The following is a 15,254-nucleotide window of genomic DNA, read 5'->3' as shown; positions in this document are numbered from 1 at the left end:
CTACAGTGCTCCTTTAATGAAAATACCCACTATCAGACTGCTTTTTTTTCCAAAAGCACTTTTACAAAAAAGTTTACCAAACACTCTGCTGCTTTATTTCACAGCCGCTTATTCTCACAGCAGCTTTTTTTCAAAGCACAGCAATACCAAAACAGCCCTAACACCTTTTGCATACTTGAGAATCGAAACAGCTTCTTCTAGAGTTGAAGATGGATCGAGGTCTTGGTGCAATTTGGTTGACTTTGGTAAAGCTAATGGAACTCAGTTCCTTTAAAAGCAGGCCTCTCAATGCCGAATCTGAGTATAAATATTATATGTTTTTATATTCATCCAAATTTGCAATATATATATATATATAGTCTCTGTGGTATTCCCGACCACCACAGCTTTCCAAGTTGCATTATTCCCCAATGCTTATATATATGCTGTTTATAATTGTCCCTATCTATGCTTTAACCTCGGGGAATAAAACAAAAACCAAATCAAAATTCAAATTACAAGATTAATACTTGTTTAAACAACAAAAAATAATAATTAAAGTTGTATAGAAAATTAGAAATGGATTAAGTATCAGTTTGTAACAAGTCTCCTGGTGCGGCATTAGTAATCTTAGATTCTTGTTGATATTGATGCAACATATCCTTCAATACAATTATGCACTGCACTACTGTAAACAGTGTTTGTAACTTTATGGGGACATCCCAGCAATTTTGTTGTTTGAGTCCGTCCAACAAGTGTTAAGCCTTTCGTTTGGCTCCGACAGAGGTTCAAAAGATATGTCTGGATCCTCCCACCATCTCTCTTTTCAAAGCTGCCATGCACGCAAACCTCTACCCTAATATTTGTCCATTTTTATCGTCAAGTTTCATACATAAAAAAAATAGGAAACAAAACTGAAGACATTGGGAGGGAATGGTCCGAGACTCCGAATGGAACAAAGTCATTTCGGGACACCTTTTTTCTTATGCCACTTTTGTTATACTACTTGCATTTATTCAATTCAAAATTCAAAAGTTAGAAATAAAGAAAATGTGTTGGAAAAAAAAAATTCTTTAAAATTCATTTTTCATAGAATTTTGTATGTGACAAACATAGATTTATAACATAGTATTACACTATATATGTTTTTGGTTGTGCCACCACAATGGGTCTTCCATAAAAGAGGTATGTAACTCATCATACGTTATATTTGAATACAGCTACCACTAGATTAATAGTCGTTTATCATCTTTAGTATAAGCAATATTTTCAAAATTGCATATATATCACTTTTTAGTTCGGAAAGACACTTAGAAATTATGTGACATACAACACTTGATTATAGAAAATTAGAAATAAGTGATCAATTTCGATTGCAAATTGTGGCAAATGGGATAGGACAGAAGATTAGCTCCAAAATAAATCAAAAAAGGAAAAATGAGATGGGCAGATTTGTCTTATTGAGAAAAAGATATTAAGATAGGGGTAATGGACAATACGAGCAAGAATATAAAGTACTACAGAATAAAAACAGGGAAACCCAAACACAGTCCCACGCCATTTAGCTTTGGTAATTACAGTTTTCCTGCACAAGGAGAAGGGCAACAATCTTTTTATGGGCTCTATAAATTCCCCCACCAAATTTTGATTCCTTACTTCTTTGCTTTGGAGAAAGAAGTAAAAACTCACTCTCATACATCAGAACTCTCTCTCTCTCTCTCTCTCTCTCTGAATCTTTTTAGGTCCACTAAGCTCAGGTTTTAAGTTCAACCCCAACTCTCAAATAATAAGCTTCTCTGTTGCAAATGGCGATCTGGGTTTTGCTGTTTCATCTTGTTACTGTTGCCCTTGTTCTACTGTCACCCACAACTGCAAACCTAGAAGGTAAATATGCAAAACAAATTTAACTGTTTAAGTTTAAGTTAATAACTTTCTTAAACACATATGTTTTTAGACTATATATTCAGTGTATATATATATTATGTTAACTACTAATTAATGTGTTAATACCTTTGTAATGGAATGATCAGGAGATGCTTTGTTTGCTTTGAGACAAGCAGTGAAGGATCCGAATAGTGTTCTGCAGAGCTGGGATCCGACCTTGGTTGATCCCTGCACTTGGTTTCATGTCACCTGCGACGGCGACAATCGGGTTACTCGACTGTAATCTACTCAATTACTTCTTCTTCTTTTTCATTTATTTGTAACATTTGGTTCAAAACTTTTAATTAATTATTTTTTTTGCTAAGATATGTTGTGTACTTTTTCTTGTATCTGCTTGTTAGATACTCCAAAGATTTCTTCTTGTTTTGCATTAACTGTGTTGCATTCTTTGCTTTTTCCTTTTCTATTTAAAAAATAATAATAATTATGTTGGTTTGTATTCAAATTAGCATGAACTTGTTAAGCTTAATTTCTTGGTTACTTGAAATTTTTGCTTGGTTGTTGAAACTTTTGTTGGTACTTTAATCATGCAATTACTATATAAATGAATTAGTATAAAATAATGTGTTGCAGAGACCTTGGAAATGCGAACCTGTCGGGCAGTCTTGTACCCGAGTTGGGGAAGCTCGAGCGCCTTCAGTATCTGTGAGTCTCACAATTTTTTTCGGAAATTGCTTTTCTTAAATTTCTTGTTTCTTTGGAAGTGACTGAGTCTGTATGGACTCGGGAGTGTGGACCTGGTGAAGGTTGGATTGATTAATAAAAAGATGAATGCTAGCTGGACTCGCTCAAATAAAAAACTTGATATGAGGTTACTGATCGATGTCACCAACCCCACCAGCCATACAGACAGTCCACCACCGTCGGATCGTGGACCATCATCATGCATCTAGTTTTTGTGACTGATAGAAAGTATTGGTTGGTGTGTCTCTTATGTATGTATTAATATTATAGGGAATTGTACATGAACAACTTGATGGGATCTCTACCAAAACAGCTTGGAGGATTGAAGAGCCTTGTGAGCTTGGATCTCTACCACAATAACTTCTCTGGGACCATCCCACCCTCCCTCTCCAACCTCTCCAATCTCAAATTCTTGTAAGCAATAATTCAACGAGGCAATGCCCTGGTCAGTTGCCCAGTGTGCGTTTAGGTTATTCCAATTGTTGATCAACGGCTGGAATATCCACTCTTACGTGGACAACTGCCCGTATCGAAAGATACACCTTTACTTAGTAGCTCATGTCAGTAAGTTCAATGCAGGAGACTGAATGGTAACGGACTGACTGGAAGAATACCTAGAGAGCTTACCAAACTTCAAAGCCTCAAGATACTGTGAGTCATCTCTCTATGCAATCCCCACATTAACCCTTGACTACTTTCCTTCTCTTCTCCCTCTAACCTCATTAGGGTGACATTAAATTAAATGACTCGTCCAGTGATGTATCCAGCAACGATTTGTGTGGTACTTTCCCAACCTCAGGCTCCTTCTCCCAGTTATCTGAAGAAAGGTGATTAATTAAAGTCAAAAACCTTGTTTTTCTTTCTTTGTTTGGACATCGGAGGTTAGTGGGGTTTGTGTCTTCATTGTTTGTTTGGATGCAGTTTCAAGAATAACCCAAGATTGGAAGGACCAGAACTGATGGGATTTGTGAGATATGATAGTACCAGAGGAAGCTGCAAATGATGTGAACTACTAGTACAACCAGTCTACTACCACCCAAAAGGCAACAAAAGCTTGCCATTTACCAATTAGGAAATCTCCACTTGTATTTAGATAAATCTATTTTTCTACGGAAAGGGTTTTTGTGTTCCACTAATCAATGTCGTTACTACAACTTAATTACTACATCAAGAGAGTCTTCACACTAATTAAGCACCAATATTCTCCATTCTCCACCCTCCAATCTCCAAGTTTAGGTTCAATTCTTACTTGTTGAAGTGGTTCGGTTTGAGCCTGATTACTTTTGTTGATGGTTATTTTTTACTCGTTTAAAAGTAAAACCGTGTTGATCAAGTTAGTCAGGTTCGGAATTCTCACTCCTACTAATAATTGTGTTAGTCATGTCTAAAATTATCACCCCTATTGTGGCCAAATACAGATCATTGGCCAAATACAGATCATTCTCAATCAACGATTATCTAAAAAGTGACCATATAGGGTTTCACTCAATTTACAACTACATAAAAAAAATGTTTTTTATATTAGCACCCCATAAAATGTTGAATGCACCTCATATTAAAATTTAATATTAAATAACTTATTTACCTCATGATGCAATGACAATTTTGACCTTATTAAGTTTTATAAAAATAAATATAAATTTCTAAATACACCCCAAATCACTTTTAACGTGGTGAATGCCGAGCTCTTCGGGAGCTAGTCAACTTGGTATAGCTCATACTTTGTTCTCCGATAACTGGATCATCTATTCTTATACCGGATACTAATACTGGGTTACACCTGTTGCTTATGCAGACACTAATACTTGGCAACAGAGATGACATTGAAGAAATGTCAAATAGTAGCTCGATTGTTCTTACAACTGTGCTCAAGCTCATTGACAAGTATGATCTGTATGGGCAAGTGGCCTATCCTAAGCATCACAAGCAATTAGATGTACCTGACATATATCGTCTAGCTGCAAAACAAAGGTACATACATACTTTATGATACAGGCTTCAATTATGTCTTTGAAAATGAGCCTTGGTTGGCTTCACAAGGTCATTTTCAACACTTAAATTTCTAAGAGTAATAATTTACAGGGATTTCTATTGAAGGGAGTTTGCATCAACCCAGCTCTCATGGAACCTTCACAATGAAGCCATTGTTGATGATTTGAAATATTTCGACAAACTAAACGTTCAAATGGTTAGATTCAGTCTCTGAAAATTAAAAATGAGTGTTATAAGATTTGATAAATGTGGAATGTATAGAAAATGTGGGGTGTACGTACAAATATAAGGTGTAAATTGAGAATGTGAGGTGTGAGGGTATTATGGGAAGGTACGAGGGGTGTATTAAGATAATTTTTAAATGAAAAAGCAAATGTGGAGTGTATTAAGTATGTGGAGTTTATTCAACAATTTGTGGGATGTTAATATAATAAGTATTGATAAGTATTAATTGCTGGGGATGAATTACAAAATTCCTCAGACGATCGAACAAGATTGGCAATTGTATTACAATTTTATGCCATGTGCCCCAATAACACAAAATAACTAGCTACTAAAACTGACAAATTAACAAATTAACGAATATCATCAACAGAGATATATTTACATCTATGCACCTCTACATGTGGAAGAGAAGGCAATCTTTTGAACCTCCCCACAACAGTTTGTTGCCTACTTAGACAACAGTCTGTCGCCTACTTGGAAACAAATGTCGCCCAACGGTGAACTGAATCAATCTCCGCCTGCATTCAACGAATATGCTTCTGACTTAGAAACAAGTAAATTCGATGCCACAAAAAACAGTAAAGAGAAGAACAAGCTGCAAGATAAATTGATATATATGTATATACATTTAGTCCCCAGAGGTTGCTTTTCAGTCATGGTATTAGTCTTACTTGAAAACAACCTCAGCATTCATATTTGACGATATAAAAAAAGAAAGGGTATACGAACGTTCAAATTACCTCTGAATTGAACAGCCCGCGTGACAATCTCAGAGCTGGGTGACGGTGGCTTGGCTGTGTTAGGTAAGGTTATTGGAGTCAAAGGAGGTGAATTGTCTGGCACTTCAGGAATGGGGGAAGCTTCCTGTGGTTCAGTTACATGGAACTCCATCGCTGTATGATCCCTTGTAGGTATAGAGTAACTACGAGCAAGGACCAGAGGAGGTTTGGGCAGAGGAGCTGCTTTCGGTGACACCACTGGTTTATTTGTTGCAGATTGCATTTGTAGTCTGGGCACCAAGGGAGCAGAATGACCAACTAGACCCGCAGGTCTTGAAGCCTTGGAGGCTACAGGTGGCCTAGGAAGCTCATGAAGTTCGCTTATTTTAGGAGAGGACATAAAAGTAGGCGAAGCATTTGGAGATACTTTAGGTGAAGTTGACAGAGGTTGAGACCCTGGATTTCGCAAAATAGGTCCAGAAAACATTGGGTGATGGTCCGAGGGGACAGGTTTAGAAGCCCAAGGCTTACTTGTCAATGGACCTGAGAATGCTTGCCTTTTTATTTTTTTAAAGTCAGAAGCAACCAGTGGATCCTGCCCCGAAAACAAAACCTGACCTGTGAGAGGAGGGGGTAATCGATGCGGTGCAATATTATTGTTGCTCTCTTTGAGTACTGACTGCACATCTATAAAATTGGTTCCAGCAATTTTCTTCTCTCCCGTCCTTTCATTCCCCGGTTTCAAGGGTGATGAATGCCACAAATTCTGTGTTCGCTCACTTAAAGTTGTCTGTACAGTGGGCACTGGCATACCTGATCTAGTAGAAACTCGACTCTTATCAATTGGTGTCGGTAGTACATATGAGTGGAACTTCCGTGAAAATGATGTCTGCCTATGTCTCATTTTTTCGGATCGACCCAAATTAGTTTCAGGAAACAGCGGAGCTGATTGGCTGACTCCTCTACCCTTAAATGAAAACGAATTCCTGCGGAGTCTGTCCTGGAAATAGGCAAAATGATGCGAGACATGTAAGCTACAACAAATTAGAAACGTGATGCATTTTCAAGATAAATTAATAAATAAATAAATAAAAAGTCATCCACATCGGAATTTAGCATAGTAAAATGTTTAACAGGTTCTACAACTGCATAATGGGAGATGGACTGTGTTGTACATTCAGCATGTGATGGGCAGACGTGAAAACATGCAAGAACCAATCCAGTCAACAACTAAACTAGCATTAGGAGATTACTGTAGACTTAAGTTGTATAACCAAGACACTGTTTGATTAGATAAAATACATGGACCTCTAAAACTAGTTATCCGTACAGAGATACCACTGCAGGGATTTACCTTCATGCAATCAATCAAAAGGATAGGACAGAGAGATTGATTCCAAGTACAGTTTTATTTTTTACTAGGCCAACTTACAAAGTGAAGACCAGAATGTGCATTACATAAACCTGCAATATTTGTGAACAGATGAATTGATAACAGAGCAGATGTTTACCTTGAGAGCCTCCACCTGCGGTAATCTGGGAAAGGTAATGTCTGCCTGATCCAACTGCATTACAGATAAGTTTCATGTCAAAATAACATAATAATCATGACAAAATGTTTCAGAAAGAAATTTGAAAGTAGAACATGACAACAAGGTCATTACGTCCACAATAATAACTGCCAAATTGGGTTGGGAGTGAGATCTTTCTATCTTACACCAATAGAAGCATTCACCATGACAAAAGACCAAAAAGAAAAATCAAACTCTGGTTATTCTTTGTACCCTTTCCTTCCATGTTCATCTGGATCATAAACCATTATCTGCACGAATATATTTTGTAAAACTGCCTATGAAATACTGTTTTGCACACAATATATAAGACCAAACTTTTGCACAATATACTTTAACAGTCCATGAGATATATAATTTTCCGTTCTTTTAGTTTCACATTAGTTTTAGTGGTTAAGAGATTCTACACACTTCAGTGAATACGACAGAGATATGTTTGTGTCTTGCTTTTGAGTTGTATGCATGTACAGCTGGTTCTACCAGCTCTATTTTGTATTCTATTTTAAATGCCTTTCAAGGGAGCAAATGCGGTTTATCATAAGTAAATTCCACTGAAGTAATACCTCCATTGAGTTTCTTGAAGTAGAAACATCTTGATCTTGGTCCTGTTGTCCAAAGTCAAAGCTCAATTCTCCATCATCATTCACATCGATGCTATCATCGTCATCATTCTCATCGTCATCGTTGTCACCGTCCCCTTCATCATGTAGCCCATGGAACTCGTAATCAATATGCTTCTTCTCAGTTACCAGTTTCACATGTGGCTCTACTGACTCAACAGACCTAAGTGCTTTCTTGAAGAAGGACAACTGTTTCAAGAGGAAAATAAAAGGAGTATGAACAGTTTAACGATGATGAACAACAATAAAACATGCAACAACCAACAACAACAAAGCCTTTTCCCACTAAGTGGGGTCGGCTGTATGAATCCTATAACAACAATAAAACATGGAAGAAGAAAAAACCTGAGCAGCATGATGGCGAGCTGCCTGCGTGAGAAGACTACGAGATTGTCCTTGCTTCAGAGATTTCAACCGGAAAACAAATAATGTAGCCTCCTCATCATATTCATCGCGAGCCACTTGTATTTGCTGCATAGAAAAGCTCTCTCTCTTCCCACCACCTCTTGACCTCCCTTTTTCTTTGTATCTCTTTATCATAAAATCATATACATCTCTGTAGATCATGAGCCATATGAGAAGACATTCGTCTAAAATCAGATATGCAAATGTAATCGTTCACAAACATATAGTGTTTGGAATACCTTTTTTCATCACATTGTTGCTTCATCTCCTGCATCAACATGAAAGAACAAACATCACTTTAACATTACGCAATAATATGTGCACACAAAAGCAATAACCCGTGTAAAATTGTTAATTAAACATAGATTGAAAACACTTGTGCAGAATTTGTGCTTGAGAAATGCGTACACAACACTTCCTATGAGCTTATCAAATGACCGAGTCCAAGCAAACGCACCTCAACTGTTTGAAGTTCATTCAGAAGAGATTCTGATGGAACTGCAATTGTCTGGAATATATGAGAGCGCTGCAGCATGCACAACAATGAATATATTAGTAAAGCAAACTCAATGAAAGGTTTCTCAAAATTATTTACATAAACGATAAAGCCTCACATAGCTATCAACGAGTTTATGGAGTTCATATTGCAGTTTCCCTAGCTTCAGCAGAACTGAACCTGCAAGAGAAATGACAGGTAAAAAAAGGGTTAGTTACGTTTCCTCAAATTTATATAATGCCACACAAAGTTTTGATCTTACCACTTTCTTCATCATCATTTAGTGCAGTTTTCTGAAGAAGACAAGAACCCATTTCCCGCAGCGACTCCGAAAACTCTATAAACAAATTTGAAATGTATAAGAATACTATTCTTGAAATTAGCATTATAAGAATCAAATTTAGAAACTCAATTAGAAGAATGTAGACACAATAATTATCAGCTAAAACTAATAAATGACTCAGTTTTCATATAGAATACAGTTGATGTGGTTTATACAAGAATACAATGCATACAAATAAGTTAAAAAATAACTAACTTTATATCAAAACAAATAGAAAAAAAAAAGGAAATTGAAATACCATAAGCGCTATTAGCCGTGGCGGCAGCGGCAGAAAGTAAGCTGTCATAGCAGTCCCTCATATCGTGCATATCCTGCAATCAAAAACCCAATTTTCAGCAACCAATGTCAGATTACGTCAACCCTCAGATCCACCACCAACTCTCAAACCCTAATTAACCAATTCTGCCCTTTTTCCAAACCATAGAATTCCATATTCGATGAAATTTGGGGGGGTTTACGCGTCGATCGTCTTAAAGTCGGAAGCTTTGGTTTTGGGTCGTCGTAAAATAGCCAAGCAAAGAAAGAGGAGGAGGACCACGGCGTACCTGAGAGGCCTGGGCGAGCTCGTCCAATTGCGGCAGCGGCCGGAGATCTCTCCGGTCCTTGGCATCGTGCTTGTGAAGTGCGAAACCTCGCAGCCTTCTGAGAGAGGTTTTCATTTGCCCTTCCTCACCTCTCTGCGTCAATTCACGGATTTAAAACCCGTACTACCCCAAAAAGCTTTCCAAAAAGCTCTGTGCTTTTCTTGCAAGTGCTTTTTCTGTGAATTCAATTCTACAACCGATGGGTTTTTCTTGCAAGCGCTTTTTCTGTGAATTCAATTCTACAACCGATGGGAAGAAGAAGATGAAGGCCAAAATGTTGATCTGGCAAGTTTATAAATACACTTGAGGATTGTAATTGGGTTATGATTAATTTAATTAAATGTGAAAATTAGAATATTTTGTTGGTCAATTCATGAAATTAGACCAACGGAAAGAAGGAAAAAGTTGGTCAATTTGTAGAGAGCAATTAGAGGGGGCGGTAATTTAACTGCTAATCCGAAAATTAAGCAGGGTTGACCGCCTTTTAATTGACTCGTCATCTTCTACAGAAGAATTAATCAAACCGGCATGGAATTTTGGTACGGCAACGTCCAATTATTAATGCATCATGGTATATGAACACTCACTCTTTTTACGGCAATTTAGGTTTTAGCTAAGTTGATCAGAATATTTTAAATTAATATCAATGGTATTAAAAACATGTATAAGTAATTGTATTAAGCTACCAACACTATAATATAGCGGTATGTGACGTAATTTTCATATTTTTTTAGTTTCTCACGTACCCTTATTTACTCTGATCATGAATTTATTAAATTAGACAAAAACAATAGACATGATTAAATAAGGGTGTGTAGAAAGGGAAGAAGGGTGTGTGTTTATCATTTTTTATAGTATTTATTTGCGCTTGTTGGTGATATGTTTCAGATTCGACTCACATTAATAGGAAGTTCGATAAATATAATGATCTTGACTTAACATAAATTCTCAAACCCTAGAATGGAATACAAATGTTATCTCACTTGTTGGAAGTTGCTAAGAAAAACATGAATTTATTTGTAGCAATTTTCTTGATGAGGGTAAAATATTGTGCGTGTTTGAAAGCTACCCGAATAGCGGTGTCAAAGGTGCTGGGGGTCACTCCGTGTGACCCCGCTAGCGAGTCGAGGACGAAAAGCCAAATGGAAAGGAATCGGTGGTCGAATTTGGAAATACAGACAAAGACCTTGCTTCGGTCAACTGTTATATACACACACATACATACATACATACATACATACATATATATATATATAGATATGTATGTATGTGTGCGCGCGTGTTTCATAAGGGGCAAGTCTCAAGTCTCTTGACCATCTCATCATTCCATGCATGGTTTTGACGACGTGCTAAAAATTCTCCAGTCATGATGTTGATGGCATGCACCTTCATACGAAACAACAAAATCAATCATTATTTATTGGGTTTTTTTTTTTTTTTTTTTTTGAGGCTATGTAGTGCTAGGGAGATAATTGAGTTGTGAATCACCCATATATATACGCGTCCGTGAAAATTATTTTTAAACAGCAAGTCTCAAGGTCGACTTTCATTATGGGTGACAAGTTCGATATATTTAATTTTGGTGATCTAGCTCAAAATTATTATATCATTGTCAATCTATCAAAAGAGTAATGTTAGGTCGACTAACTTTTTAGATCAAATCTGTAAATCATGTAATGTGTTACTAATAAAAAATAAGCTTGTTAATCAACACTTAAGTAATAATCTAATTATCAATAATCACGTTATATAATTTATAAAATTTAGTTTAGACAATTAGTTTACCTAGTCTTACACATTAAATTTAGTAGTTGGTGTGTACTTACTAGGCTACATCTCCGCCACACTGTTTTGGTAGGAATTCTGGGTCCAATTGAAAATTAATCATCACATGCTTTGTTGACGAAATTCATTTGCAGTCTTGCAGAGCAGCTGGGAAGGAAGCTTTCAGGTACAGAAAGTCATCGTAGAAATTTAATAAAGCAAATTAAGACATTACACTTTTTCAAACCTAAAAATCACGTAACGTCTTTCCGCGTGATAGATTTTCTCCCCTATTTGAGAGTATAGACTTTCTCCCCTATCGAGAATATTTCTCACTTTTTTGTGTGAAGTTTTCAATTTTGAGCAAATTCGTTCGGTCGTCGTTCCCGTCCCCCCTTTTCTTCCCCTTTCTTCTCTTTTCCTTGCTTCTACTGCTTTTTATCTTTTGCTTAACATCCCAATATGTTCTGTTCTTCTTACCCACTGGTATCCCTTCTCCTTATCCATCCTTATTATTGATTTTCAGCCATGCATCGGTGTTTCCACCAGATTAAATGATTCCACCGGCTTGGGTGTTTCCAACACCACCACCTTTTTTATGTTGTCTGCCTTTACTGTCAATGTTACTCGTGGGTTTCTACGTGCTTCATCTTGATAGTTGGCTTCTTTGTTTAGTTGTTGGCTATCATTACTTTGTGGTTGTACTCAAGGAGCAGATCGGGGTTGGATGTTGCGATTGACGAGGCATTGCTTGGTTGTGGGCGCAGAATTGGATGGATCGAGAAACACTACGGTGGCGGCAATAGCAGTAGATTGTTCTGGTTTCTGTAGTTTTGTTTTTTGTTTTTTGGGCCTCAACTATTGGTTGACCTCTTTAAAAAACATTTAAAACGCTCTCCGAGAAAGTAATCAGTTATATGTTTTTTATAGGAAACACTTAAAAGTATTTTTCCACATGTCTTATATAAAAGTCAAATAGATAATTTGCGAAAGAGAAAAATCAAATAGATTATTTGAATCCTTAAAAGAATCAAACAGAGAATAATCAAGCAGAGATTCATTAACTACGCATATGAGCAATGCATGCAGTAGCCAGCCTTTTTTTTTTTTTTTAACAAACGATATTATTTACATTAAGGAGGAGATGATGGGCTTAACCTTACAATGGGCTAGCAGTAATGTGGTTCAAATTCGTCTTTGAAGATAATCAAACCTAAAACCTCTCACTTACAAGTAAAAAAAATATCACTAAACCGTACTATTAAGTGGTTAGCCATTTTGAATTCTTACATCACCCACCACCCTTTTTAATTAAGTAGGATATTGTTTTGTAATTTAATTTGTAGCCACCACGGTACCTATATTAATTAATTAATTAATAATTAATAAATAAACAGGATTGTCTAGCATTTGGGAATTGATAAAATAAGACTCTTTCTACACCCAGTTACAAAAAACTTTTTATGTAATTCGTATATTACCCCTTATACAAAATAAAATAAGAAACTGAAAATTAAATATCTTTCTACACCTATTCAACCGAGATAGAACCCACATACATCGCCACCACTCAACCACTACTTTAGACCTCCCTCCCCCTTCCTTCTCTTGCATATAGAAGTAGTTAGGCGGGATTGCTAAATCAGCCATCGCCTTCAACAACCCGACCCAATACAAAATCCATTTGACTCCATTTTGGAATTATGTAACAAGTCGCTTATGGAATCAACGATGCCACTTAGTTTTGCCTATTAACAGCAAGGCCCTATCACGCGCAATAGAAGAAAAATGGAAAGATTCAATGGACGGTAGGTGGAGTAGCCACCGCAAAGAATTGGTGGGTGTGGGAGAGGTGGGGGAACACACTGAGAATATCAGGGGAAAAAAACAGTCGGGAGGGAGACAGACCCAACAAATACAGGGAGGAGACGCCAGAAGGCAAGAGAACAGTCGGGAAATGGGTTTGATGAGTTTTTCTTTTTCCAGTTTATTTATGTTTATAATTTATGAGGGTAAACTAGAGAGTTTAGGTAACAAAATATTAAAGTTGGGTTTAGAGAGAGGAAAATTGGATCCAAATAAAATTTCTCTAGAGAGAATCTTTACTGTGTTTCTTTTGGATCTAACAACCAAACTCAATACATACAAATAGACCTTACTTAGTACTACGGTCTAGTAGCATTTTTTCTTTACTTATAAATGAGAGATCTTAGGTTCGATTCTCGCCAAAGATAAATTTGAACCACATTGAGACTAAGTCCACCCACTCTCCCTTAGAGCAACTCCAGTGTAGGAGCCCTCCCCCCAGGCTATTCACTATTTAATCCACCTAGTGAATAGTAATTGCCCTTAATGAACAGTGCATTCCCCTGGCAATTGTCTTTTGCATCTCCACTCCTGCATTGAATAGCCCTGGCAATTGGCAATAAAATATTATTACTTTTTTATTTATAAAATAATACATAACCCTAATAATTTTATTTGTAATTTCGGATAAGATTTTTAATTGTTCTCGTTGCGCTCCGAAAAGCCAATAGCAATAAAATTTTTGTATTTTTGTATTTATAAAATAATTCAAAAGAATTTTATTTGTTATTTCGGATAAGATATTTATCGTTCTCGTTGCGCCACGTGTCATTATCTGCAAAGACAATTATTGGTGATGGATTTCCGATAAGATTTTTAATCGTTGTGTCAAGGCACGTGTCATTATCTGAAAAGACAATTATTGATGATGGATTTCTGATAAGATTTGTAACCAATCACGTCGTGCCACGTGTCACAATCCGATTACAATCTTTGAGGATAGATTTCCACCAGATTTTTAACGAATGACGGCATGCCACGTGGCATTATCTACAACCTAATCATTTCTAAATCCTCCATATAATCCACCATCCATCCTCATAAATCTCACACCAATTTTCTCAAGATCTCTATCATTATTCATAGTTTCTACTTCCTTCTTCGCCAAAATCCCTATCATTATTCATAGTTTATGGTTCCTTCTTCACCAAAATCCCTATCATTATTAATAGTTTTTGCTTCCTTCTTCACCAAAATCCATATCATTATTCATAGTTTCTGTTTCCTTCTTACAATGTCTTCTTCTTCGTCTTCAAAGATGATGTGGGAAATCGAGCAAGAAGAGGAAGAATTGTTTAACCAATCAGAAGGAATGTTCAATGTTGGGGATTGGGCCCAAAATGAGATGGAAAAGGATGACGAGCGTAGACGAAGAGATGACGAATCAAGAATGGCAGGAGCCTCACAATCCCGTCGAGTCGTCCAAACTGTGGCTCATATCTGCAGGCCCAACCGTGCTGTAAACATTGATAGAAACAGGCAACGACAAGGTCAGGAGCTCTTGGACGATTATTTTGTCCGTAACAGTGCATTCCCTGATACATACTTCCGACGTCGTTTTAGAATGGAACGACATTTGTTCAACAAAATCATGGGCGCTGTTTGCAACCATGATTCTTACTTTGTGCAAAAGCCGGATGCTTTTGGTGCTATGGGTCTCCTGCCTCAACAAAAAATTACTGCTGCCTTGCGGATGCTTGCATATGGAGCAGCTGCAGACCAAGTGGACGAGATAACGAGGATGGGAAAATCAACCATTCTTGAGTCCTTGATGAGGTTTTGTTCGGCAATCGAATCTATCTACACCGCAGAGTACCTCCGGAAACCTACTCATATGGACTTACAAAGGCTTCTGAAGAAAGGCGAGATGCGAGGTTTTCCAGGGATGATTGGAAGCATTGATTGTATGCACTGGACTTGGAAAAACTGTCCAAGTGCATGGCAAGGTGCTTATGGGGATAGAAAAGGATCAAAAAGTATCATTTTAGAGGCGGTGGCATCTTTTGATACATGGATTTGGCACGCCTTTTTCGGGGTTCCGGGAGCTCAAAATGACCTCAAC

The 15,254-nt window shown here is 37.1% G+C and overlaps 2 protein-coding genes and 1 long non-coding RNA gene across 3 annotated transcripts; 1 reads left to right on the top strand and 2 right to left on the bottom strand.

Annotated features, from left to right (window-relative positions):
- Positions 1–1,417: 1,417 nt before the first annotated feature.
- Positions 1,418–2,122, bottom strand: LOC139190290 (uncharacterized). The gene is made up of 2 exons (XR_011574409.1): positions 1,990–2,122; positions 1,418–1,856 (listed from the first exon to the last, which is right to left on the bottom strand). It is a non-coding gene; the product is annotated as an uncharacterized lncRNA (long non-coding RNA).
- On the top strand, positions 1,723–3,795 carry LOC103452191 (leucine-rich repeat protein 1-like). Its single transcript, XM_008391705.4, has 7 exons — positions 1,723–1,863; positions 2,010–2,142; positions 2,497–2,568; positions 2,878–3,021; positions 3,187–3,258; positions 3,363–3,434; positions 3,529–3,795. Exons 1-7 carry the CDS (start codon positions 1,785–1,787, stop codon positions 3,608–3,610), a joined length of 654 nt encoding a protein of 217 aa, XP_008389927.2. The 5' UTR covers positions 1,723–1,784; the 3' UTR covers positions 3,611–3,795.
- Positions 3,796–5,021: 1,226 nt separating this feature from the next.
- LOC103452192 (uncharacterized protein At2g33490) lies at positions 5,022–10,108 on the bottom strand. The gene is made up of 11 exons (XM_008391707.4): positions 9,524–10,108; positions 9,217–9,289; positions 8,898–8,972; positions 8,754–8,815; positions 8,597–8,665; positions 8,379–8,407; positions 8,080–8,290; positions 7,678–7,923; positions 7,055–7,108; positions 5,565–6,543; positions 5,022–5,342 (listed from the first exon to the last, which is right to left on the bottom strand). Exons 1-11 carry the CDS (start codon positions 9,635–9,637, stop codon positions 5,332–5,334), a joined length of 1,923 nt encoding a protein of 640 aa, XP_008389929.1. The 5' UTR covers positions 9,638–10,108; the 3' UTR covers positions 5,022–5,331.
- Positions 10,109–15,254: the final 5,146 nt, after the last annotated feature.

Source organism: Malus domestica, chromosome 13 (assembly GCF_042453785.1).
Source record: "Malus domestica chromosome 13, GDT2T_hap1".
In the NCBI taxonomy this organism is placed as follows: domain Eukaryota; kingdom Viridiplantae; phylum Streptophyta; class Magnoliopsida; order Rosales; family Rosaceae; genus Malus; species Malus domestica.
This window is presented reverse-complemented; position numbering and strand designations above follow the sequence as displayed.